Here is a 27845-nt window from a genome sequence, read left to right on the forward strand (position 1 = left end):
AATAAAACAAACTGTTCCCTTTGACTGCAAGTTGCAACATACTGGGTAACGTGTGGTGCACATCCCTTTAAGATAGGTACATCTTCTTTGTTCCAGCCTTGCTAGGAGTGCAGCCATTAAAATATTAGCAGGAGCAGTTCTTCCTTTTTAGCTTCTAAAGTATTCAGGTTGACCCTTGCTATGTTAGTCCATATGATGGTCATTAAGTCCAAGAAAGGCCCCACACCAGAATATCATTCTGAGATTGTGATGGTGACTTCACTGACTTCATAGATCTCAAGCAGCCTTCCATCACAGTAGTGGATTCTTTACATGTGGCAACTTAGAAGAGACACTGAGGGTGAAATACTTCATTTTAGCCCACTAAATACCTGATCTGTGTTTTCTTGGTCAGTTCTGTTCTTGTAATGAAATACAGGACAGGAGATATTGTATTGTAACATCAGTAGTAATAGCAGTCACTTTTTAGAGAACAGTTACTTTCCAAACTTTCTGAGTGTAGATTTTCATAGTCATTAAAATGAATGTAAATAATGTTGAACTCAAATCGCTCTCTATCAGCATTTGTCTAATACCAGCTTGTGTAGAGTGTGGTATGGTCCCATGCTGCCATAGGAGAATCTGAATGGCTTTATAGGCAAAATTGCACGGCCATTGACTTGTATTGTGACAGGGTAAAACACTTAGGGTCAAATTTTTAGAGAAATTTAAACCACCGAAGATGCAGACAAATGAGCTTTTGGAATTAAAAAGCACCAATGTGTTTTACTCTTCAAGTTAGTATGAATTGGGCAGTAAAGGCTTTTTAGAATTACAGCAACTCCCAACACCTACGTATGCCTAAATAATTTGTTCTTACAAATCTAGCCATGATCTAGTAGAGGTCATTTCCTGGTGAAATTCTGTATTCAACTGGGACTTCAACAACAAGTGTAGAGCTCTGAATGTCATGATACTGCCCTGACAATAATTACGTTCCTAAGAGTTTATAGAAAATGCACAGCAAAATAAAAAAAATAATCAGAAATAAACAAGGGGCATGCTTTTGCAGGAGTTGCTTCTTTTAGGAGGCTTTTCACTTCATAAATACTGACACTTATTTACAAGTAAGTTAAGAAAACACAAAATGTGGCTTGTTCACATGATTTTTCAGATTTCATATTTTACGGATGACTTTAAATCTCTTTTTTCTGCTTCAGAATCAGGTTTTTCATTGTAAGTGAGTATGTTCATTTATCCAAAAAGTCAGTTCTGAACAGCACCATATATGTTGCAGGCTTGTTGGGCTGGAATTTGGCAAATGATATTTGCCTATTGTTTATTGAAGGGTTCATTTATGGAAATGTCTTACCAATAAGTTGATTTTTCAGGTTGACATTCTAATACCTTTAGAGTTCCAATTTTCAATACTTCAATTCCAAAGCCACAGCACAGTCTTAGCTAGCACTAGCGAAGTGCTTATGCCTAGTAAGGACTTCTCTTTAGTTGTTAAAATATTGCTGAATACTCAGCAAGAGGCCAGCAGAGCAGTTAGGTTGAAAAGACAGGCGTGGACAACACAGCTTCTATGCTCTTGCAGCTTCCAGGCTTTTATCTTTATTTATTTAACTTTTTCTTTTTGTGCTTCTACATCTGAAAAAGGATCCCCAGGCTTGGGTGTGGTAGCACTTGCAAAAACACAGCAATTTTATGAACATTGCATCTGGTTGTAATTCTGTAATTCTTTAAGCACAGTGCCCTTTGACAGTGTTACAAGGCTGAGTGTGCGTGTTTTACCCCACTCTGGTTTGCAAGATTTTTATGCTTTTAAGAAGTATTCATCTGAAGGGTTTTTGTGTGATTTGATTGTGCTACTGAATGTATGCTGGTAATTCCTACAAGAAAGCCGTTTGCATAAAACATGGCTTTGTCTTCTTGTATCCCTGTCCTGAAACAGCCGAATTATGGAAACCAGCAGTATGGACCAAATAGCCAGTTTCCAAACCAGCCTGGTCAGTACCCCACTCCCAACCCTCCAAGACCCCTTACATCTCCCAACTATCCTGGACAGAGGATGCCAAGCCAGCAAAACACAGGGCAGTACCCTCCTCCAACAGTCAACATGGGGCAGTATTACAAGGTAGGAATTCTGAGATTATCTTGTTAATGATTTCATAGATACTGCTTTTATGTGGTTAAAGGGAAGGTCAAAAAAAACCACTGAGTTTTTACTGGTGTTTTGGGTATCACAGAATCAAGTCAATCAGCCAAGTTGCGTTGCAACTTCAGAGCAGTTCATAAAGAAAGTTGAATGGTGCTGCAGCTCATTAGAGGCTTTTACAAGTAGATGTTTGGTTTGCTTTAAAAATAACTTGTAAAAAGAAGTACCTAATGGGATTCAGGTGTACTGTTGTCACCTACTCTTGGGCCCTTGCAAGAATGCAGCTATGGAAATTTGTAATAAACAAGTTCCACATTGCAGCATTCCAGTTTTGGACCTACAGTGGTCACTGCTGGATTAAGCCAGGCCAGACTTAAAAGGTGTTCCAGCTGCAGGTTTCATCTTTGAGCTGAAGTTCCTGTGACTTTTTCCAAGCGCTTCCTTCTTTTTTCTGAGCTTTTTCTCTCTGTGTTGCTTGATTTGGGCAAGAGCTAGGGTAGTTAAAATGTTGCCTAAAGACTGTTTGTAGATACATCTTGAGCACTTTGTATTCTCCAAACTGAGGTTGCACTGAGGGCTGCGAGATTTACCTCCTTTGAAATGCGCACAAAAGTGATGTATTGCACACAGGTACTCCAGTGAGTATAAAAATGGGGAGGGCCATTGATCTTCTGATTTGCTTAAAGCGTTAGCAGTTGAAGTATCTGGACTGCATTCTGAATCTGAACGTAGGCTGAAAGAATCTAAGTTGCATATTGTTGTTGAATTGAAATAATTTGGTGTGATTCACACAGAAAACACCATTAAAAGAAGAGAAAGCAAAACCCTTTTCTTTAGACCATTTATTCTGTGTGCAACTATGCTGTCCACTGCGGAATGCCTGTTGGATCATGGCAGCATTTGCAGTTCACTGTCAGGAAGAACAGATCCTCTATTATAATAATTCCAAAGCAGTCGCTTATGCTAAAGTAACTGCAGAAAATCTCTGTCAAGTTTTTAAGTGACAGATTTTTAAATACATTTTAGGTACATTGGTTTTAGATCGGGTTTAAGTTTTTTGTTTACCAGATACTTCTGATAGGGAATCTGTTTCTTTGCGATGTATCCCAAATACTGTATTCAAATACTGACTGCTCTGGAAACAGTTAGGAGAAAAGAGGTCTTGTTAAAAAGGCAGATTATCCTGGTTAGGGGGAAAACTCTGCAGACAAAACCTGAACCATTGAATTATAGTGATTGTGCAGATAGTAATTGTGTGTATTGAAGATAAAAACCAAAGATGGCTGGCTACCTAAATGTTTAAGATTTGAGAAGGCACTCCTTATGTACTCTCAAGTGTCTTAGGTTAGCAGAGCAGCATTTAGATACAGAATCAGATTTGAAGTCACAGTACTTGGGCTGTCTGTAAAGATTTTCATCTTCTGACACTCTACTGTGTTTCTGCTTATGGTACGTGAGCCATGCAGTTGCAGTTTCGTTTAATGTCAGCTTCCTTCACATCAGGGTTATTGGCTTATTCCATTGACTGCAATCACCCCCTTAATTATAAGAAACTAAACCAAAGCTGTTTTAATACGTAGCTACTGTTCATACTTAAATGTCTTTTTTCTATCAGTTTGTCGTAGCTAGCAGCAAACTAGGAACAGAATCAAATTGTAGGTGCACAGAATAAAAAAAACATCCCCTGACCCCCAGAGCTTTAATTCTGAGTAGAGGAGTTAGACAAGGGTGGAAGAAAGGATAGATGGAAGCAAAAAGGACACAGACTGATAATTGTGAGTCTTTGTATTTTGTTTTTTGTGTAGGCTTCTGTGCACTGGGGCTATTTTGGGAGGAAGGCAGAGAGATACAAAGTGGGCTGTGGTGCAGTGGAAAAACCGAAGCAAATGGCTGGTTGGTTTTGGAAAGAGAGCATTCAGAGCAACACAGTAAACCTTTTAGCAGCCTTGCTTGTATCTGGTCATTGCCTGAATTAAGCTGGCTGCTCTGCTAGTTTCAGTTCCTGCTTTGCTCTCCTAATGTGCTTCTTCCCTGAAGGCCTAATGGGAAATCCTGTGGTTACTTCTCCAGAAGCAGAGGGGCCTTCCTCCATTGTCTGTTGTCTTTGGTATTTAATAACTGTGCTGTTCATAAGGCTCACTTTTTCTTATTTCAAGACTGCAATAACAATGTGATGTTATTTATTTTCTAGCCATCAAGGCCTGTACCTGTGGCAAATTACCCTCATTCACCTGTTCCAGGAAACCCCACGCCACCCATGACACCAGGGAGCAATATTCCTCCATACCTGTCACCTAACCAGGATGTCAAACCACCATTCCCACCTGACATTAAACCAAATATCAATGCTTTACCACCACCTCCAAGTGAGTAGCAAACAGAATGCCCCCACAGTCATTTATTGTTCCTCTGTTCTCTGGCACATACATTTCAGTCTGGAAAGTAGCTCTGATTGCTGCTCTGGGAGAGGCTGGAATTGTTAAGTTGTAGGAGGTGGCATGCCCAGTGTAGGCTCACTTGAGCCAGTGGACAGAAAAGAGAAAGACTGCTGTGCTCTTCTAAAATAAAATATCAGAAAAGTTCTTCCAGGTTAAACCTGTAAGGATTTTACACCAGACTTATTCCTTTTATATGCTTCCTGAGGAGAAAACACTTGATTTTGGGTTGTTGTTTTGGGCTGTTTTGTTCAAGGGCAAAGCCATTCATTGAACAACACTGCAGAGTAGGATAAAATGTGAATATTTATAGCAGTGTCTCTATTGTAATCCATACAGGCTTCTTAGGAATATTCAGTACTGTGCCAGAAATTGATATATGTTCCTTTCAAAGCCACTCAGCATCACAGCTACACTTGGCTGGGAACAGGGCAGGAATAACAAGATCTCTCTGACTGGATACTAGCATAAGATGTTAGAGGTTTTGAAGTGACTGATGAACAATAGGAGCTATCATTTACTAGGGAGCTGGGAGAACCTTATGTTTTCTGTAAAATAACTGCTGCTGCATTAGCACTTTGCAGCTCTGTTTGGAGTTCAGGATAGATGAAAAATCAAGTAGAAGAAGATGGGCTGCAGTATTATTTGGGCAAGAACACAGGATTTAAAGCCATTTGGACTTCATAGATCAGCTGTAAGTTACCTCAAAATCTCATCTTATGGGCTCAGATAGTAGTTGAATACCAGTGTCTTTGGTCATCACGTAGTTGCAGCTGATGAAACTGTTGAAACTAATTGGGTAATGTTGATCCCTGTTCAAAGCAGGGAAAACAAACATTATCACAGTTTGACATTATTAAGAGATTTGTTTTCAGTCTTCTGCCAACAGAGTAAGCTTGGACACAGAACCTGTCCTGTAATAAAAACCAAGAATTCTTGCCATGCCTGGTTTCTGTTGATGGCTGGAATGCTATGGTCTTAATGTGAAGTGTGTGACAATAGCTGTGCCCTTGCTATCAGTTTGAGCCTTGTCACTTGTATCAGTCAGATGATAGAGTTACTTTTGATTGCATTTTTTTGTGTAGATGAGCCTAAGTTAGACCCAGTAGCAGATCACTGTGCAATTTGTTACTATTCTGTATAAATATAAACATTATTATTGCACTGCAGATGCTAAAGGGAAAGTTCACACTTTCTCTCCCTCTTCGATCCCAGCCAACCACAACGATGAGCTGCGCCTGACGTTCCCTGTGAGGGACGGGGTTGTCCTGGAGCCCTTCCGGCTGGAGCACAACCTGGCAGTCAGCAACCACGTCTTTCACCTACGGCCAACTGTGCACCAGACACTCATGTGGAGGTAAGCTCAGCCTTGCTGCAAGGGAGTCATGCATCCTGTGAGGCAGGAGTGGTGCTGCACCGTATTTAGCTTTGCCAGGAATTTCACTTCAGAGATTGTAGCCTGGATAAGAAGAATGTCCTTTTAACTCAGAGGTGCTCTCACTTGTCACTTTCCAGAGACAACACGGTCTAAAATGCTTCACAATATGTATTGAACGTCCTTGCTGCTAGCTCATACCATGCGGTGTCTGAAAAACCACTGCAACAATTTCATCCTTTCTGCTCTGGGGAGAACAGGAATGGGGTTTTCCATAACCCACACCACTACAAACTTCCATCTGGGAATCTGAAGTCACAGGTGATTAGTGACCTCTGAAATGTTAGACGCAAGAGTAGCTCTGCTGATCTCGTAGAGTTTATGCTTAAATTAATTAGTGCAGAGTTATCTGATAATGGAGAGTAACCCACTATGAGTAAGGACCCAATTTAGAGGCTTGGTAAAATCATTTGGAAAGACAAGCGCTTAAATCCTCCAAACTTTAGAAGCTAAATTCCTAAATTCCCTGGTTCTTTGACTCCACAAGTAAGCATAGCTCAGAAGTGTGAGAGTATAGTTTTCCTTATATGGACATTTCTGGTTTTCACTTACAGTGAATTCTTATTTCCAGCAGAGAGGAATATTTCTCCTTGGTGGTACTTCCCTGTATTTAATGCAGATCTGTTTAAGTGATTCCGGGGTATGTTTTGATTGCACTATGTTCATGGAAGGGTCTTAGATCAAATGACAATCAGAGCCTTATTATTTATTTATTTATGTATTTATTTATTTCAAATACTACAGAATAATTTTGTCTCCTTGTTTGGTTTTTCTCAGAAAGTATCTCTGTGTTTATCCTGGCTGAGCCAGGACAAACATTGCATTGTCTGAGCCTTTCTCTGTGCACTGTGAAGGCTGGTTAATTGCTTGGCAACTTGCATGGAGGCTGCTTACAGGTGTAGCTTCAGGGCTTTTTTTCCTGTGAGGATCTTCTTCCCATTCACTGGAATGCACTGGAAACTTGTGCTTTCCTGGTGTGGAGAGTGTGAGGTGTGCAGAGAGATGTGCTCACTTCCCTGGCCGGGGACGGACTCTGGTTCTAAAGCTGAGGCTTGATGCAGGATGCAGGATTCCTTGCTACCACAGTGCCCCTGTGCCCTGAGGGAGCCTGGGGGTTTGGAGGGAGGGAGATTGCAGGCAGGCCACATCCAATAATTAACACCCAACTTTGAGGTCAGTTATTGCTTACTTGCATTTCATTATCGTGGAGTACTCGCAGCAGAGGGAGTTTTGGCAGTTATTTGCCAGTTCTTATTAATAAGTAATCACTACTGGGGATTGTGCTGGCTCATTCAGTAGATTTATAGTGCTGCACTGAGGCATGAGGCTGTTTCTTAATATCTGTTCTTTCTTTCTTCCTTTGCTCACCAAACACATAGCCTTTATTTAAACTTATTTTAATGAAGACTCATAGGTAAACTGTGCTCAGGTCTGCTGTTTTGAAAAGCGTGTTAACAGGGGGGAGAACGGATAGTCCTGTAATGAAGTCATTTCACATTTCACTCAGGGCTGGATGAATGCCAGAAAAATGAATTAGTCACATGTGTGGATGGATTTTGGTTTTTATAGAGAATGGTGGAACCGAGCCAATTCTCAATATTTTTCTGCCAGTTAAAATATTCGGCAAAACCTCTCACGTGTACACACATAATGAATAGCAATGCAAGTATTTTTCTCCCCATGGGAACTTTTCATGGTTACGAGAAACAGAAAGGTTGAAGGCAGGGAAAATGCCTCCTTGAAGCTGGTTCAGTCTTCACGCTGCTGTGTTATTAATAACATCCCATGGTGGAGACACTGTGTGCTGAGAACACGAGGTTCCCCTGAGATCTGTCAGCACCGTGACACTCAGCAGGCCTGCTCACCTCGTCTGCTTGGCTTTTACATCAGAGATACCAAGCCTTGCTTCCCTCCAGGTTTGGATCACTGTGCTGTGCTCTCTTGAGGTGAGAAACTGAGTGGAACTCACAGAGTGAGCTTTCAGAAAACGGTTAATAAAATATAGAAAAAAAGCCCGCAAAGACTTTGTGTAGATGGATTATTTTGAAAGGTCGGGTAATTTGTATTCTATAACTTTCTTTTTAAAACACACACGTCTGTGTCCACTGCTAAATCTTGATATTTTGAAATCCAGAAAAGATGATGTTGAGTCAGATTGAAGTCTTTGTAAGGAAAATGGCAGTTAGGCTGTTAATCTTCTGACTGAGCTGCTCCTCTTGGATCTTACAAAGATATCTTCTTTCAGGCAACATAGATTTTTCAGGAACGTAGATTTGATAGTTTGAACAATAAAGTTTGAGCTGTCTTTTGCTGTCATGAACAGCAGAATTCTGACAGTTCAGTTCTCTGTGTTCTTTTAAATTTCTTCATGAAATTACTCACTCCTAACACAAGGTTAACATACATTTATGAAACTAAAGTCACAGTCTCTGCCAGGTTAATTTTTGATTAACTTAATCTCAGCCTTTTCATTTTTTGAAGGTGTTACAGAACTAATTTCTAAGGAGCTAAATAGTGAGTGGAAGTTATTATAGGGGAGGTGGGAGGAATTCATGCCCTGAAAGAAGGTCTAAATTGGATAGATTTAGTCCACAGCCATGTTAATTTAGAGTCAAAGAAGCTGATTTTGGTGGGGGGTGAGATATAGGAGTCATTTTATCTTAGTTGATTTACTTGTTCTAAGGCGAGATTAGCTTGTATTTTGTCTGACAGGCCTTCATTCAAATGCTTCTTTAAGTGCTCTGAGGTAGTGAAAAATCCAGACTTCCAGCAAAACCCACTGCAGCATATTGCTTTCTCATCCTTAACTCCGAACACAGAAAGGACCTACCTGATGCTGACATTCTTCTTTCTGCAGTACCACTCCATGGTCTGGGTTTCCAAAGAGGTTTGAGATGTTTCCTTGAAAAGTCCTTTATAAGTGTAAAATATTAACAACTTTGGGGCATGCTTGCATCATTAATTCATCATGACTTGCTTCTGTTCAGGGCTTTTATGAAGGAAGTATGTTATATCCTTAATGGCAATAATTCAAGCAAAATAATCCGTTTGATCAAGAAAAACATTCCTAGCATAAAAACCACCTCCCTCTGCAGTGTGAAAGCAAAGTTAAAGGAAGATTTATTGGTTGTTATGCAGGTCTGACTTGGAATTGCAGTTTAAGTGCTATCACCATGAAGACAGACAAATGAACACAAACTGGCCAGCTTCAGTCCAGGTCAGCGTTAATGCAACCCCACTTACCATCGAACGTGGTGACAACAAGACATCTCATAAACCTCTGCACCTAAAGCACGTCTGCCAGCCGGGGAGAAACACGATTCAGATTACAGTCACAGCATGTTGTTGTGTAAGTACACCGAGCTCAGCTGCCGATGCTGAGTCTGCTGCTTTTTAGAGCAGTTTGCAAATGTTGCCTTAGCTGAAAGAGCCTTACTCTCATTTCTTTCCATGCCTTTTTCTGGTAAGGTTTTTACTTAATGATTTTGACACAGAGTGCTAATATGGAAATTTTTGCTGCTTAATTGTTGCAGAATGTAGTGGTGTCCTTCCAATGTCTCTGACAAGGTTCATGGTCTAGGGGAGGAAGGGAGTTTCATCTACTGCCTTCCCATGTGTGCCTGTGTAACAAGGTGGCTGAAGTCTGATGATACTAATTCATTTAGCTGATGGTACTAATTGCATTTACACAGTGTATTAAATGGTCGTTGGTCATGAAAACTTCAACATTGTAGTCGTTGGTGCTGGTGATGATTTTTCAAATACCTTTTCAGATGAAAAACTCATATTCAAAGATGCAATCTAGACCATTCAGCTTTCCCCTTTGTCTTTTTCCATGGGTTAGTTACTCCTGGGGATGAGTACTGTATTTTTTATGAAGACTGTTCTGCAAATCCAGTCTGAGCTTCTGACTGTTCTCTTGTCACTGACAATAAAGCAAGCTGCTAGCTCTCACAAGGTCACAGTGTGAGGCACTTTGACAAGAAGCCATCCACCCATTTTGCTTTACTTCACACGGATGTTTCCCTGCATAATGTCATTTATCTGGTGGCTAAGAGCAGGGGGCAGCATCCTGTGAATCCACAACGAGCTCTGTGTTGGGTAAGAAGATTCAGCTGATTCCAGGCACATCAGTTGCAAATTTTTTTTGCAACTTCCAACATAGTCTGAGGGCAGGCAGGTAGGCTAGACTGTGTCAGACAGTCCAGGGCTTTAAAAATAAACCCTGATGTCAGAGATTAATATGTCCGCTGTACGTATACTGAATATTAAGGAGGGAGAAAATGCAGAAAATCCTTGCTTTTTAAAGTCCTTGTATACATTAAGCATGGAGCAACTGTACAGTGTGCAGAATATCCATACGGGAGCATGTGTGATCAGCAGAGCAGAACCAGCTTTTATGTGTAAGCCTCAAGCTCTCACAGAAACCCAAGTGCCCAAGGGAAAAGTGGAGCTCAGTTTGGGAGTGCATTTAACATGTGTGTGTTTGGTTCTCTTCCTAACAAAATGTGTTTCCTTGCAGTCACACTTGTTCGTGTTGCAGTTGGTGCACCGGCCATCGGTTCGCTCAGTACTTCAAGGTCTACTAAAGAAACGCCTCCTCCCAGCAGAACATTGTATCACTAAGAGTGAGTTTCCATTTTGTGTGGGTGATGACTTTCCAGAATGCCTATGTTCAGTTGTGATAAGCTATCTCTACACCAGATTTACTGGTTTGTTGATAACCTTAAGCTGTACTTAAGAAATTTGCAGAACATGATGTGGGTAGATGAATCCCTGGTATCCTGAAATGTTAACAGCTGTTTGGGTGGAGGTGACAAAGTTTCAAGGACACAAGATTAGTTCCTAAAGAGGACTGTCCTATTCCAGAGGTATGTCTCTGGCTTTCCCCCCATATTTGTTTTTGACTCACCAATAAAGAAAGATTAATGCTTTTGGTGCTTGTATTGACACTTAATTTGATCAAGAATATAGTTGATAGGCATGTGTGATGGTTCAGGAAAATGTTCTAAATTACACAGAAGACACCTATGTGGGTATATTGTTCATTCAATTGTCCCCTAAATGTCGAAGTAGTTTCTTAAATGTTCTTAAATGTTGAAGACGTTTCAGATTTCTATGTTATAACTTACAACACACTTGTGCTTTTTCACATCTATACCCACCTGCTTCCTAAACAGTCAAGAGGAACTTCAGCAGCGTAGCAGCTTCCTCTGGCAATGCAACACTAAATGGGGAAGATGGAGTAGAGCAGACTGCTATTAAAGTGTCTCTGAAGTGTCCGATCACATTCCGGCGCATCCAGCTCCCGGCGAGGGGCCACGACTGCAAGCATGTACAAGTGAGTAGATGCCAGTGCCTGGCAGGGTTCCTCAGCCTTGTGTTGTTACAGTACCTTCAGCTTGGTTATCATGAGAGAGCACCTCATACATGGCATTTGTGTCTGTAAGCTCAAGAGTGAGCTGTATATATGTTCAATGCAGAGGGGAAAAGTAAGCTGTTTGGTTTTATTTTCAGTGCTAGGAGGCTTTTTTCATGTCAGTTTTTCTTTTTGTCTAATTGCTTCATTTAATACAGAATTCTTCTTTTGTTTCCTTTTGTTTTGTCTGGTTTGTTGTTTTTGTTTTTTTTTCTTTTTTGTTTCTTTCTGATACCTAGTGCTTTGATCTGGAATCTTACTTGCAACTGAACTGTGAAAGAGGAACTTGGCGGTGTCCAGTATGCAAGTAAGTGCAGCCATACTACATAAAATGCAGTTGTACACAATTTGACCAAATTCAGATCATATTTGAGATCGTGAAGGGGGGAGAAGAAGAAAGTTCTAGGAAATAAATAAATACCACATTTACTTCAAGAGCATAAAGTCCAATGAGAATTCCTGCACTATTTTACCACCCTGGATTATTGGAAATTAAAAACATGTAACAAGATATTTTCTCACAAGATTTCATTACAGATCATCAATGGGTTGTGTAGGGTTCAAAAGAGGCTCAAACATTTACATTGATAAGGTAGATATCTATTGTCCAGAAAAAGGCTAATTTTTTAAAAAGTAAAAAATTCCCAAGGAACAAAAGCTGGAGTTGTTGCTTAGAGGAAAAGAGGGATGGATACCTTGGCATAATTTCAAGCTAATGTTTTTACCAATGAGTTAGTATACTGCAGAAAAAAAAATGGAAGAAAAACTTCCAAAACTTCCGAAAAAGTGGTTTCAGACTGTTTATTCTTGTGTTTAACTGGGCAGAAAAAACAGCAGGACGTCTGCAGGCCAGAGTTCAGTGTCTGTACCCTCCTGTGCTCAGTGCACAGGGCTGGGAGCATGTTCCAGCCTCAGCTGAGGAGCCAGGGCTCTTCAGCTCCAGCAGCTGTGGCTCTAACAGCTGGCCCTGGGTCTGTCTGCACAAGTTTCCAGTTGGGTCCTTGCTCTGCCAGGCAGTGTTAGGTGCAAATATCAGTGGGGATTGTCCATTCTGACTGTTCTGCAGACATGGCAGCCTGGAGCTTGTTTCCATTACTCTCCATGGGTCATCCATGTCCTAACACACGAGTGCTTTCTCCAAACTGCCCAAATCTTTTCTGTCCTGTACGTTTGGCTGAAAATATCACAAGAGTTGGATATCTTGCTTTCTTAATTCATGTATTCATGCATCTAGGCTAAATTTTTGTCCTGTGTCTCTGAGCATGAGCACCTGCATTCAGATCCAAGTGCCCACATAGCTAAATCATTTCCGGTTTTCTTTTGTTCTGTCCCCATCTGTGCTGATCTTCAGTAGAATAGCTGTAATACATATCTGCTTTGAAGCCATAGTACTGTGGAGCTCAAAAAACCAGAAAGATCTAATTATAAAGAAAAAAGTGCTAACTGATGTTCGCAGGAGAGATTTGCTATGTTTGAAAATACTTTAAATTTGCAATGTATTTCACTAACAAAAATTACTTAAAGAACGTGAACAGCTTGTGGACACACACAAGTAGATATATCCTTATCTCATCTGTTTGGTGTAAATATCCTGGTAATGTACATGTAGAACTAAAACTGTTTGCCCCAAATCATTCTTTCCCTGGCGATATTCTAACATGTAATGTTATGTTTGTTTTTTTTTTTCCCTTTTAGTAAAACTGCTCTCTTGGAGGGCTTGGAGGTTGACCAGTATATGTGGGGTATTCTGAACGCCATACAAAAGTAAGTGATCTCCCACCAGGTATCCAAGACTAAGCACCTAGGAGATATGGTAATAAGTACTGAGTCAGTGACACCAAAATAGATCTTGGTGATTGAGCTTGAAGATTCTATTGCATGGTGCCTTGGTGGAGCAGGTGATAGAGTGAATCAGTTTCCATCTTCTTTATAGATATTGTTTGGGTTATCTCTTAATGGCAGCCTCACCAGTGAAGCAGAGGGAAGAGCCAGAATGGAGAATTAAATGCTTTCTTGTATTTACAAGCAATCCCTCTGATTCAGAGGTGGCAAACCACATCGATATGTTTGGATTTTATTGTGGGGATAAACACAGAAATGTGCTGTCATGGTTGCCTTTTTTTAAATTTGCTTTCAGCACACTCTTGAGGAGTAAAAAATATTCATGTTGTATTACACCAGAGCATTTCAGAACATTGGTTACCATGCAGATTCTTATGGAAACTGCAGCAGAATTTATTTTTAAAAATTCAACTGATATGCTAAATTTTCACATTATTTTACAGCTCCGAGTTTGAAGAAGTTACCATAGATCCAACTTGCAGTTGGAGGCCAGTCCCTATAAAGTCAGATATTCACATCAAAGATGACCCAGATGGCATTCCCTCAAAAAGATTTAAGACCATGAGTCCAAGCCAGATGATCATGCCAAATGTAATGGAGATGATTGCAGCTTTGGGTCCTGGCCCGTCACCTTACCCATCTCTACCCCCTCCTCCAGGAGGCAACAACTCCACTGAGTATGGTAACCAAGGTTAGTTCTACAGCTTTGTGCACCCTGCTGCTCATTCTAGCACTCAGTGGTTCAGTCAGCCTTGTGAATCAGATGTGTCAGTGCATCTTCTCAGGGTGATGCATGAGGAAAGCAAATTATATGGCTGTAATTCCGAAATTCCTGCATAAGCCTTTTCAGTTAAGATTCATCTGTTCAATTGAGTGTATATTTTAGTAAATCCTATATTTAGTAATATATTGTAGTATTTAGTTATTTGATATTTTAAGTATTTGGTGCTTGTCATATTCATAGTCATGGTTCCTCTTTGAATCAAGAAACATTGTATGTTACCTTCTATGTCCATGGCCTGCCACAATAGACATATTTCTGCGTTTTTTTCTGTGCATTTTCCTTCTGTTCCACTCTCAATGAAAACATCTAGTACTACATAAGTAGAACACCTAACCCATTAACCCTGCTACTTGGGCCACTAGGTGAATTTGTGGCCACATGAGTGACATTCCATAGGCCACCAGAAAAGGGACGACTTTTAAAGAGCTTTTAGTTGCTTTGCAAACAGCTTTGCATTAAACAATTAGTTTTGAGTTCCTCTGCCCATGTGCTACCAGATTGAGGAACAGGGAACTAAATACAGGCAATGGAGATAGATTTTCAAATTACTGGTATGTTGTGAATAACTCAATTACAGTGACAATTCTGAAAACATGTAACCAGAGACTGTTTCTTTTGCAAGTAATATGATATGAATCAGTTCAGCTCTGGGAAAAGACCAACTGTTCACACTATCAGAATCCCCAAATTGATTACAAGGTGATACATGTGCTTTTTGCAGGCGTTGAAGAAAAATATAGATGGCGTGCAAAATACGGCTAATTTGCTCCAGTGACTGCAAAACTGATGACAGATGATAAAAGTTATGAGGTTTTCAAACAGATGAATGATTACTATAACAAAGCCAAGAGCACTGAATCACATTTTTTCCCTCGTCTAGTAGGAGTGAAGTGCAGTCAGAGCCTGAGAACAGAGCTGTCTATTCTTCACCATATTTCCAGCTCATACAGCTCAGGAGCGGACAGGATATCCACGTCACGTGTGGGGTTTAGGCTTTGTGTGAGCATTGCTGCCTAGACTGTTACTTTGCTGCCTTCCCCTATGGATCCTGTAGCAGACGTAGCCAGTGCTCCTTGGAACCCTGAGTCACCACTGGCAGGTGAAACCCATGCTCTCCTATTTGCCCTGCAAGAGGGATGCCAGCACAGTGCACCAGATTATCCCACATGTCTGACAGGTCTCTCCCTCAGCACGTGGCACTGCTCTTGCTGCAGAGGGGGGCTTGCTGCTGCATGGCTGTAACTCCCTGGGCATGCTGCCTTGTATCTTTATTCTCCATCAATACATGCACTGAAACTTAGTGATTGCAATTACGTAATGTCCTCTGATTAATAGTTCTTTAGAGCAGTTAGTAGTAGTAGTATTACTACTGTGGTTTATATTTATTTGGGTTTGACAGGAAGTGTACTGAAGTTTAATTTGCAAACATAACAAATATTCAGTACTACAAGACCAGATTCCAGCTGCCTGCTAATTAATTATTCCTGATGCAAGGCAAGACCAGCTATGTTCTGTGAGACTCATCCAGTTTGCAGATTAACAAAATGAGAATTAGTAAGGCTCTGCAGTATTTACACAATACATCAAAGTCCTGACGTCTTTGAGAAGTACTCTTACATAGCTAATGATTACTATTCCTTCAAGATTAAACTTCTGCTTGTGAAGCTGTGCTAAAGAGCAAATGATGCAACTACTTCAGTTTGTCCAACTCCCTTCTTGAGTTGAATATTTAAAACTGCTGTACTTCAACTGACAAACTGCAGGCTCACTGTGCAAGCTCCAAAACTGTTTTTTTTTAAGAGCTCAGTACCATCCCAGTTCAGTTGCTTGTATGAAATAGGTGAATGGTTTTAGTTCATTCTTTTGCTGTTCATAGCAAATAAACAACTAGAGCTGATATGCAAGTTGGAAGTGCTAAGAGAGGAATCTTGACAAAAAATGTGGAGGGTAAAATCCCTGTATTGGGATACCTGCTTGCTTTAGAATTCTCATAAAGATCCCTGGGCTGAGGTGGGCTGGATCCATATGGACAGTGCTTGTCCTGCAGGGCAGCAGGGGACTCCAGGCCTGCTTCAAGATGTACATGTAAATCCAGTCAGTCAAGTGAATTTTAGAAATTTTCTGGGAGCCCCACTTAGATATGAACACCTCTTCTATGCCTTTTATGAAGGGGTAGAGTAGATGCTGTGCTATGAACTGGTATTGTGGCATCTTCTAAATTCACTTCTGTCAATTACTTTCATCAGAAGCTGAAGCAATGCTACTGTCTTACTGAGTGTGTAGAAGCAGAGACCTAGATAACACAGATGTCCTATAAAGAATCTGGGACTTGGGCAGTCAGTCTCAGTTATACTGAGACTTCCAGATACAAATATCCCATAGAATTTAATGTCCTGCTTACTTCTCGGTATGGTTAAGTTTATGTGGTGACTTGGCAGTAGTTTTTTCAAAATGTCAGCAGTTTTCAATTAGTTCCAACACATAAACGAATTATTAATGTGTTTGGAAGCCAAGTGCCCTGTCCCCACTTGCTCAGCACTGGGGGCATAGTGTTGTCAAATTCAGTGTCACAGCTCCCTGTGCTGTGCAGGGAGGGGTCACATCACACAGCTCCCGCAAGATACTAGAAGAGATCCATGTTGGAAACAAATCACATCTGTTTCTCTTTCAGGCAACAGTTACCAAGGTCATGGCAATTTTGACTTCCCGCATGGGAATCCCGGTGGCACATCTATGAATGACTTCATGCATGGGCCACAGCTGTCACATCCCCCAGACATGCCGAGCAGCATGGCAGCTCTCGACAAACCTCTCAGTCACCCCATGCAGGAATCTGTAAGTAATGGTGCTGGGCACGTAGGTTCTCGTTTGTGGGGGTAAGGAGCTCTCATCCAGCTGATGGACTTACCTTATGAACTGCTTTTACTTTTTGTGTATTCCTCACTTGGGAAGTTGGTGAAATAGAGTAGTCTTGAGAAATGCCGGAAATGCCATTTTTAGTTTCAGGCCGTTCTGAGTTTTTGGAGAAGCATTTCTGCACTTTTTGAATTGTCATTTAAGCTTGTTTATCTGAAAGAAAGAACCTGGCTCAGTGTGCTTGTATTAATCATTGTGCTTTTCTCTGACATATAAAAAAAATGTACTTCATTCCCTAGGCCATCAGGACTGTAAATATCCATCTCCAAGAGACAGCTTGTTAAAGCAAGATACTGGATGACAGTATCTTCCCTGGCTTTTTCTCTGTGGTCAAAATTTGCATCAAAGTATTTTGAGGGGGAATTCTACTCAAGCAGCGTGAAAGGCACTTTTAAACTTCTGGTAATAGGAAAAGTGTGCAGATTTCAAGGAGAGACACTGCCAATGGTCTGAAAATACCAATGTAGGAGACTGAAAAATAGAGGTTCCTCAGGTCTCATATGGTGAGGCAGAGCTGTGCACTGGGAAAACAGCTTGCTCAGAGCACTGAGTTTTCTATACAGAACTTTATATATAATCTCCAGAAACTGCAGTACTGCAGCAGCTAGGTGATAGAAAAGCTACCAGCAGCATTTAGCTCTTAGGCATGGTTAGTCGTCTATTTTAACTCCGTGTGTGGGGTGTGTATACATCCTTTTATGTTCATTTAAGTTGCAGGGCAGGGGGTTTAAACTGCACTGTTACTGCACAGGAAGGATGTTTAACTTGACAAGTTGTATGTGCTGTGTCTTTAGTGAATCCTAGAAAGTACCATTTCAGAATGTAATGAGGAAACGTGGTAGCAGATGCTCAGCAAAAGCCTACTCAATCAATGTCTGCTCTAGCTGGCAATAGGTTTTCCAAGGAGGATGGTGTGAAACAGAAGAGAGTGGAGAAAGAGTTCTTCATATAGTTTGGAGAGAGTCCAAGTACCAAGACTATCTGCAAAGGAAGAGTCCAGAAACTGTAATGGCTTTACCACTTTACAGGCTGATAAATGAGGACAAACATGCTGTAAATGTTTCACATTGGCAGATTCCACATACACAGCTTAGAGTGTGTATTTATCTTATTCTCTGCATAAGAATCAGCCATACAGTATTGGAATACAGTAGAGTGAGGAAATGATAACAGCCTGAACCACTCACAGATGCTTTCCTTTGAATCAAAGTCACAGGGAATTATTCTTTGCTTCCCATTACCTGACACCTACCTCTTGACTTCATCAGTTAACAGCCATCCCTTTGCTGTTGTAGTTGCCTTGGTGAAATTTCTGAAGTGGTATGATATGAAGTAGTTGAATATAAAAGCGAAGAATTTGTAGCTTTTTGAAAATGGGACTGTTTACATGTAGCAAAGGTGAAAGTTTCTCAAGGCTATGCATATTCCAGAGCTCTGGGAGTGTATCTAGGCAAATGTTAATGGACTTCCAGTTCTGTGGGCCAGTCTGTAGCAAATCTAGTACTTGCTTATGATAGCTGGCAATTAAAGTAAACCTCTACCTCACTTCTCCCTCATCTGTCATTGACACTCAAGCAATACCATTTGGGAACAGGAGACAATGCTAAAGCAGATTCCTACATCATGTCAATGGATGGTTTTCTGTAATGAGGATCAGTTTTCAGGTCTTTCAGCAGAGGAGAATTAGATTAACCTTGTCAATGTGTCTCTGCAGTCTTCAGTCCACATTTGAGGACTCTACTGCCCCCACACAGCCTTTTCAGTGTTACAAAATCTCTGCTTTCCTCTTTCTCTCTTACCCTCTCTCTTTTGTTCTTTTCTCTCAAAATGAACTGTTTGTCTGTAGCAAACACTCGAGAAAGGCATCTTTAAAATCACTGCTTTTAGAGAAATACATGCCTTTAACACATTCCTAAATTGTGTTGTTTCATGTCTTTGAAAGTGACACTTCATACAGAAACAGCTTTAAACAAATTGTGTGATTGAACCAAGGTTTTAAGATGCTGCCTGTGCTCTTCTCTGGCTTTGTCTTTCCTTTTTACACAGTTAGCAGGTTTTTGTAGTTTGCACATGCTATTCACTTCGACCATTTACAAGCTGAGTTGGGATTGCATGATCAGTCCTTTAAGATCTGAGGTCTCTCTTACTGCAGCTGAATGCTGCTGAGGAAGTTCCTGGCATTCCTATTTTGAGGATTTATGCGGTGGCCCTTTACACAGTGGTAGACAGAGAAAGATGATCCCTCCAGACATATTCGGTAGGTCACTCCAGGAAATGCAGATATTTGCCCAGTGTAGGTTGGGCTGGGTAACCACTGATGAATCAATCAGTATTTCCTTCCCTCAACACTGCTGTTCCACTCCTGTGGAAGGAGAAAAAAAGTCAGGACCTGAAACATGACCAGAAGTAATACCTCTTCCCCAGCATAGAGTATTGTGAGAGCTATGGAATAGATGCTACATTGCAACAGTGCAAGATTGCTACAGAACAGCTGCCACAATCATACCATGTTTGTTTTCAGAAATTGTAAACAACTTAGAGACAAAGGAGAATTCAGTCAGCTCAGGTTTAGTGCTATTTGCAGACAATGTTAAGGAGTGACTGAGCAACGGGTGATGACACCATAGGTTCATATGTACAGAGAGGTGATATGCTGCTACTACTGTAAAAAGTCATTGCTTTTGTATCTATTTTCACTTTACCTCCCTCTCACACCAGCGAAAGTGTTAACTGCAGCCATGAAGTGATCTGGACTCAGGAACTGATACGATTGGAAACTAAGTCAGGACCAGGGTGGGGAAACTCAGTACATGTCTACAAGATTTCACCTTGCAGACATGGCAAAGGGGTGGATGGGAAAAGCAGCCAAGAACATCAGCAGAGTAGGCAGGATGGCATCTTTTAATGGTTTTGGAAGCTAACACAGCAAAAGAATTGGTAAAACTGTGACCCTTGTAATGGACAGAGATATAAACCATTGACTTAACCTGAGGATTTTTATTTTCCCACTAATAATTTTCTTTAGAGACATAAGGAATATTGCTGTGCAGCTGGCAGGCCCTGTTGCTCCACAGCTGTACATCTCAACACTCCTAGAGGTCACTGTTGGGCTGTAGTGTTGTCTTGTTCTGTGCTATTAAGCTGAAGATTTAGATGTCTGCTATAAGCTTTTCTTTTGTACACTGTAAATGCTTTAAGAGTGCTGAAGCTTGTGCCTCTAAAAACTCTGGAATTATCTTGCTAATGCAAGCAAAGGCAACTTCGTTAGACCCTACATTCATGTGTGGGTCAGTGCTTTCAGAATAAAATGGTGGGAGTTACAGGTACAAGCTAAACAGACCCAAAGTGTGTTGCTTACAATGTGTTTGCATCATAGCAAACTTACCATTAGGTATCTGAATACAAGTAGAAAATGTTCCCATTCTGAGCATTTTGCTTTTTCACTGGGAGGCTGGTGGAGTAAGTGGCTTAAGTCGGATGGATTTGGAATCTGCAATGGCTCTTCAAAGAATATAGTGGCCCTCAGTCTTAAAATAAACAATTAGTCCCTATACACCCATTGTCTAAGGACCCAAGTGACTGTGTTATCAACTAAATATGTATTTAAACCCTTGCCTGTATAAGCACAATGCAGAATTTCTAACCTGCTTTGTTTTGAAATCTGTCTGAGCGCATATGAATGCCTCCCCTGGTTAAAATAATTATTTATATAAACATGCCAGCATGACCCTTGCTTTATGCATTCAGGGATAAATTTAAGAGATTCTTCAATATCATCCTGTTTGGTTTTGGTTTTGTTTTTTTTTCTGGAAACTGGTTTCCCACATTAACAACGCTGTCATAAATTGCTTTTTACTTTTTGTTGTTATTATTAAACTTTCTAATATCCACACTTTCTGTTGCACACGTCCTCAGCGAGTGAGGAAGGAGACAGTACTATCAAGACAGATATCTACTTATACTTGGACTTTCACAAAGTTTTTGGGCTGCAAATGCTTTTACATTAAAGTGTGATCTGCGTTCAGATTTTGTACAAACTTACCCCTGTGGTAACAACAATGGTGGAGAATGTTTTTCAAGTAGTCGAACTGTGATCCCAAAGGCAAGATGTGTATCAGTACTTTTTACCAGTTACTTTAAACGCTTATATGGGATAGAGAGCCAAATACCATTCAGGTAGAATCATTTCCACAAACCTTCATAATACCAAAGTATTGAACAAGACCTCCATGCAGCTGAGTGTGACTGTCCCAATGGATCAGTATTCAAGTTTCAGTTTTCCTAAAAGTGGTGAAAAGTATTTTTTTCAACACTTGTTTCTCTAATATTTTTAATGGGAACATTTTAATTAAGTTTTGTAATAACCTCCCTTTTGCATTCTGAAGCTGAAGGCTGAGGTTAAGATAACCTTGGAGTTTATGTGATGTGAAAGGGTGAATACTGACACAGCATTTTGCTGGTTTCTGTTGGCTTGGCTGGATGAATTTCATGCTGTTGTATGTATTTGTTGTTTTTTTTCAGCTTCACTTTGTCCAATATGTAGCATTCCTCAAAAAATGTTTACATTTTTTGTTTCTCCATATACCCAATTAACATGAGACATCTGATTCTGAAGCATTCGGACACTTCTTTCTCATGGCACCAAGGTCAAGCCCCAGAGAATCCACTAGCATTAAATGTGACACGCAGCAGAAGGAAGAATTGGACTTGTGCATTTTTATTGCTTCTCTGTCATGTGAGAAAAACTTTTCCCCCATTCAGTAATAGGGTTAGGAAGACACATGTGGGTTGGTAGTTTATTCCCCACAGAAAACATAAGAAAAACACTAAGCCCTTGCTAGACAACTCATCCACAGCATGAATACAAAGCAGAGTGTGATCACTGGCTTAGCTGAGGCTAAGGCAGTGTACTTTGCAGTCAGCAGGTGTGCAGCCACCCACAGCAGCTCGGCTCACGGTGGGGAATGTGCTGCTTGAGCCGCCTAGGTTCTGTCAGCTGGCAGCACCCAGGAAAATCAGCGCGGAAAACCTTCAGCCTTTAACAGGGATGTTGCATTCTGAGAAGAAAAAGAGGGAAGGAGTGGGGAAGAGCTGGTGTCTGGAAGATGTTTGTAATGAGCTGAAATAGGAATAGGCTGTGGTGTCAGGAAGCTAGCGAATAGGGGAGCTGAGCAGAAATTTGCATTTTCTCAGTTAATGAGTTTCCTGGCACAGGGATCATTCAACAAACTCTCCATTCATTCATGGCTTTTCTTACGGCAAAAGCATCTGCCTTGCTAATGCTGAGCAGGACCCCTAAGCCTCCTTCCCTCCTCTTTGTGGTGCATTGTTTTGCATCTTCATATATAGTTTTCCACATTACAAGGAAGCAAACCAGCAGCACAAGTCCAACACCTTTTTCCCCTTGCAGACAACCTTCAAAAAGCTGAAACACTTCCTCCAGCATTGGGATATGGAGTTTTCTTTTTCGATGCCCCTTTTTTATTTCTTTTTGTTGTTGTTGTTGTTGTTTGTCGATTGGTTTTGTTGGGGTTTTTTGTTGCGTGTGTCGTTTTTTAATTTATTTCGTTTTATAACATGCAGTTACAGAGTCAGGCACCGTGAGCACTGTACCTTGTGGCCTCACTTTCTTTTCCTGCTTTTTTCCTCCTCCGCAGATCCCTCATCCCGGCAGCACTGATCAGTCCCATACTTCCATGCAGCAAGGTTTGCACGTCCCTCACCCCAGCAGCCAGTCAGGGCAGCCATTACATCACAGCGGGCCTCCTACCCAGCAGTCCCGGCAGCCACCCCCGGCCGCTTCTAGCAACCATCCACACAGTGACCTGACCTTTAACCCCTCCTCAGCCTTAGAGGGTCAGGCTGGTGGACAGGGAGCACCCGACATGCCGGAGCCCTCGCTGGATGTAAGTCTGTGTCATACTCTCATCTGCCTGCCATAGCGTGTGCTTCGCATCGCGCGGGAGGGCGGGGAGGGCAGGGGACGGGCCCGCTTGCACAGCACATGCCATCCTTTCATGCTTTGGTACATGGGCACAGGTGCTGCAGCCACGGTGACAGGGCACTCCTGACCTGCTGGGAGGATGGATGGTTCCTCCTGGAGCAGCTGCGCGGTGCCGTAAGCCTCTTGTAGCACCAAGGCAGGCATTTCTTTAGGCAGCTCAGGCACCGGGCTGGGAGCCATCTCCTCTTTCCCGCCTCGGCGCTGGTTGGGCTGTGCTCTCCTCGGCGCTGAAGGTGTTGCAGTGCCTGGAGAGGAGCAGGGACACAGCTGCGTGCGGTTCTGACTGTGGCGTGTGTGCCGAGTGAGCTGTGCGCTGAGCCCTGCGGCATGTCCTGGCCAGCGGGAGGGGATCTGTGTTGGTCCACCCTGTGACTCTGTGCCCTTCCATACCTGTTCTTGTGGGTGACTCAGCAACACAAGTTCCTCCTCCCACTACACCACACAGGGAAGTAAACAACAACGATGTTTTCTGCCTCTTTAGCTACCGTGGGAGGCAGCATGCAACTCAACAAAGTCTAGTTTTAAGGCCAAAAGTAGTCTTCCATTACCTAACATCGATACAGTGGAGTTGGAAGTGACTTATCTGAGGTATAGCTCTCTGGTTAGCCATCTACCTCCCAAAATATAAATCCTCATCACTAGGATTGGATTTTTGTTTGAGTCATGCATTCCTGTATGTGTATCTTCTGTCTGTTCCAAAGTCTGCTGCTGCACAGTTAATTTTATTAGAAACATGTTTGCTTCTGTGCCTTGGATTTATATCTGTATTTGCTGTTGCTGTATATTTGCATCTCCCCTGTCACACAGGAGCACTGGGCTGGCAGGTAGCCTCGGGGGAGGGAAGGGATTAGGGGACAGAGAGGGGCTCCAGGATGCTCCAGGATATCAGTGAGGCAACTTCTGCTGTTTCACACAATATGGTTGTGTGCACATCCTTTGGGAACAATAGTTCATGTGGCAGTTGGAGTTCTGAACCCTTAAGGACCCTGTCTGAGCAATACTAAAAGGTGAAATAAAATTATCTTTGTTTTCTTCTAATACTTAAGAAACATGCAGTATTTTGTTATGGGTCAGGCACCCATTCCTTGGTGAGAAACAAAGTACAAAAATCTGTACACTTACCACTGTAATGTGGTTATCACTGATGAAGGATTGCTGGTTTCTTAGTGGGAGGCAAGTGCTGTACAGTGTGGGAAATTAACTGAAAATACCTGTGATCCTGACCAGATGGATTATTTTAATGGGTGTGTTGTGGAACCTGGCTGGATAAAGTACCATGCAGCAAAGCAAACAGGGCACGGTACCGTGGGCAGCTTGGCCCACTCCCTACTGACACAGTCACAGTCATTCTGCAGGAAGTCAGTGAGATGCAGTCTAATAAGCTGGGTTAAAGAATCCACCTCATATTGATGCAGACACAGATAGGGGAGATTTGCACAGGTACTTCAGACAGCAGAGGCTCAAGACTGAAATCACTGGTTAGACCTCTCAAATTGCACCTCAGGAGCACAGGGTACACTTCTCCAAACTCTACCCTAAATCTGGCATATTCCTGTAGCTTCTGTCCCCATCACCCTCTCGCAGGCCCTGGCACTCCCTGCTCCAGCACAGCACTCTCAGCTCCCAGCAAGTCCTTCCTGAGGCCTCTGGTTTTCACACCAGTGGGGCAGGAGGCCAGCTGTGCTGCCTTGACCCTTCTGACTGAGGGAAGTTGAGGTCACCGTCACAATTCAGATGACTTCAACTTCACACATAACTGAGCGTATTGTTTAAAGCTTCCACTTTTCTTAAAAAAAAAAAAATCCCCTGTATACAAGAATGAGTCTCAGAGATTATTTAAATTTTTAAAAATGAGCTGTAAAATTGTAGGACAAACACAAGATTTTTTTTTTATTTCTCCAAACTTGGTGCAGCTGCCATTTGCTTTTGGACCTTTTTTTTTTTTGCTTTTTGGATTTTTTTATGATGTACTCATAAAAAATTATAATAGAAGGTAAAGTACATTTTAAAGTCTCACCTCTCCAGTACTGGGACAATAGCATTTTTACTATGAATGAAAGGAGGTGGTAGTTTTAGAAAAAGATTCCTTCTGGGAGATTCTGTTTATATGAACTTGACACTGCATTTTTTCAGAATGCTTAGAAAGCAATGAACTTTTTTCTGCATGTCATGTTTAGCTTATTGAAAAATTTGTTCATGCATATAATGTTAGAGGATGAAGTTTATTTGCACAAGAGCAATAAACAGTATTTGTTACATGTGAAGCGGTCAAACTCTTGGTTTTATAATATTTGAAAACATAGAACAACTTAAAATTAATTTCTTGTATTTACTATTAAGTTTATTAAGACAGTCCATATTTTTCTGTCTTTAACACAATACAGAACATAAAAGGGCTTTATTGCAAACTGTTCCCTGCAAATTTTTATATATGACACTTACATTTGCCTAAGAAAGGGCAAGATGCATTATAGAGCAGGAAACATTTCCTGATGTACAACCCAGGAGTTAAGATGTGCTTGTCACCTGTCAGATCAAAAAGAGTGTGTTGTGATGTTTTGAAAAACAAAATTTTATACTTGGAATACAGTATTCATGGAAATACAAATTGAAGCCCCACAGCTATTCATTTTGATACTTCAAAGCACCGTGCAGATTAGGGCATCTTCTGCTGGATAGATGTTACACCTGTGACCCTTTAAAATGTCTGGAATTGCATGTAATGCTGTAGTCGAGTAAGTACTTCCAACCACTGTAAATTCCTGCCACAGAAGGGAGAAGGACTCCCCCAGCTGCCTTGTCACTCCTCTCTCCATACTCCTCCTCAGATGTTTCTTTTTCCACTTTGCTGATTTGTTGGTTGCTTTAACCCTGGGTGAGTTCCTTGCTCCAGGTGACTGTCCCAGAGCTCAGGTCAGTGCACTGAGGAGTTACTGAGGGTGTGACAGGGCTGCCTCCTTCTGTAGAGTTGCAGGCTTTGGGTGGCCATCAGACTGATGTGTGAGAGCCAGACCAGCCTTTGCTGATCCCCCTTAAAGCTCAAATGTGGATTACTCAAACTGCACGTTTCAAGTGTTTATGCAGTGTTTTATAGGAAACATCCATAATAAGCATTTATCCAGAAGTTTCTGTCAGCATCACGAGCCAGGCAGTATGCTGGGGAGGTGGACTGAAAAACCCTGAGATGATAATGTAATTCACAGGTAAAAACTGAGTCACAGAGACTTTCACAAGCAAGTGGATACTGCATCATCTGAGGGTGTTAGGCTTGTGATGCTGCCTACTGTTTTATTTGGATATATTGATAAGAAAAGCAGATTCTAGGAATGTGTGGTGTTTAATCCCCTTTTTCCCTCAATTTTTTTTTTCTGTTATCTGTAATTTTTCTTTTATCTTTGTATTTTATAGCTACTCCCAGAACTCACAAATCCAGATGAGCTGCTTTCATACCTGGATCCTCCTGATTTGCCAAGCAATAGCAATGATGACCTTCTGTCTCTCTTTGAAAACAACTGAAACCATATGTATTATCCCATCCTTTTCACTTGTTCACACGTGTGTGGCTGCACAGCGAGGAATCTTGACACTCCTTTTCCACAAGAGAAGAAAAAAAAAACCTCACAACTTGATCCAATGGTGCACTCCCTGCTTTCTTCATCTCAGAACTGCTTTTGTTAGCTTCAAAGACTGCGAAAGTGACGGGAGAAAATAATACAAAAGTTAAATACATGCAGTAATCTCCGAGTCTGCCATGCTACATGTGACAAAGAAGCATAGACAGTTGTGCAGCTATTGGAAACCCCATTTGGTGTTCATCCTCTAGAGAGAGAGTTCTGTGATAAACATAATGTGAAGTATCTTGGCAAAACCGAATCTTGGCAAGGGAAGAAAAATCAACAGAATGGAACTGTCTTTAATTGACCCGTCTCAGAGTGTCTTTACAATGCTTGTTCTTCCACATTTTTGAAACTGTATCTCCCTCTACCCCACCTCTCCTCTGCCCCCCTCCAGCCATGGGTTTGCCTTGGAATTATTGTCCTGGCCACACACACAGTGAAAAAAAAAAAAAAAAAAAAACACCTACAAAGTTGAAAAAAAGCACAAATCCTACAGTCAAGTGGCAGAGTTAGGGAAGACACACAGGCCTGTCAGAGGGAGCCAGCAGTTTAGCTAATGCGACTTCAGTGACAGAGTCCTGAGCTCCTCAGGTCGCAGCATAGGTGTCAGGATTTCTGCAAGTGCAGCGATCTTAACCTCCTCTTTGCAGAGGATTTCTCTGGCCCAGCACACAGATTGGAAGCACCCAGAAAAAAAATTTTCAAGTGTGCAATGTTTAGGAATTTTTGTGATTTGGTTTCAAATCAGTACTGTTTCTGGCTGCGTTAACATCCAGCTGTAGAGATTGCTGTAGTAGGTCTTTTTGCCATGTATGCCCATACATAACGGAAAAGAGAGGGAGGGGGGATGCAAACCAAACTGTTCCTGATTATTACCTACAGCCTTCATAGCCCCAAGAGTTTGTGTCACTGTACTCCACAATGCATAGTAAGACAAGCTGGGTTGATGGCAGCGAGGAAATCATTGCAGGATGGAGGGACAGTAACACCATTATCTGCATAATTATTTTTAATAATCAGCTTGAGAAGGGGCACTGACATTGGACAGACGTCTTACAGCTTCATTTTAGTTTTGCTTTGCATTCTGTTGTCGTGACTGTTACAGATACTTCAGCCTTTTCCTTTTCTCCTCCTTCAGTTTCTTTTTTTAAACTTTGGCTGCTGGGATGAGCTCTTTCTCCCAAAGGACCGAGCGTGGGGAGAACAAGTACCTGTCAGTAGATTGCTACTGCCCTCAAGAAACCCTGCTGCCA

The 27845-nt window shown here is 41.5% G+C and overlaps 1 protein-coding gene across 1 annotated transcript in view; it reads left to right on the forward strand.

Moving 5' to 3' along the window:
- The window catches only part of ZMIZ1 (zinc finger MIZ-type containing 1), a 153132-nt gene extending 126064 nt beyond the window's left edge, over positions 1-27068 (forward strand). The window contains exons 9-21 of the mRNA XM_062496898.1: positions 1937-2119; positions 3946-4068; positions 4332-4506; positions 5791-5932; positions 9149-9359; positions 10533-10638; positions 11191-11351; positions 11669-11736; positions 13125-13193; positions 13715-13962; positions 16727-16890; positions 22629-22877; positions 26384-27068. Of these exons, the coding sequence (XP_062352882.1) occupies positions 1937-2119; positions 3946-4068; positions 4332-4506; positions 5791-5932; positions 9149-9359; positions 10533-10638; positions 11191-11351; positions 11669-11736; positions 13125-13193; positions 13715-13962; positions 16727-16890; positions 22629-22877; positions 26384-26491 (2007 nt within the window). The 3' untranslated portion in view covers positions 26492-27068. The remainder of the gene's footprint in view (positions 1-1936; positions 2120-3945; positions 4069-4331; positions 4507-5790; positions 5933-9148; positions 9360-10532; positions 10639-11190; positions 11352-11668; positions 11737-13124; positions 13194-13714; positions 13963-16726; positions 16891-22628; positions 22878-26383) is intronic.
- Positions 27069-27845: the final 777 nt, after the last annotated feature.

This window comes from Cinclus cinclus, chromosome 7, assembly GCF_963662255.1.
Source record: "Cinclus cinclus chromosome 7, bCinCin1.1, whole genome shotgun sequence".
NCBI classification, from domain to species: domain Eukaryota; kingdom Metazoa; phylum Chordata; class Aves; order Passeriformes; family Cinclidae; genus Cinclus; species Cinclus cinclus.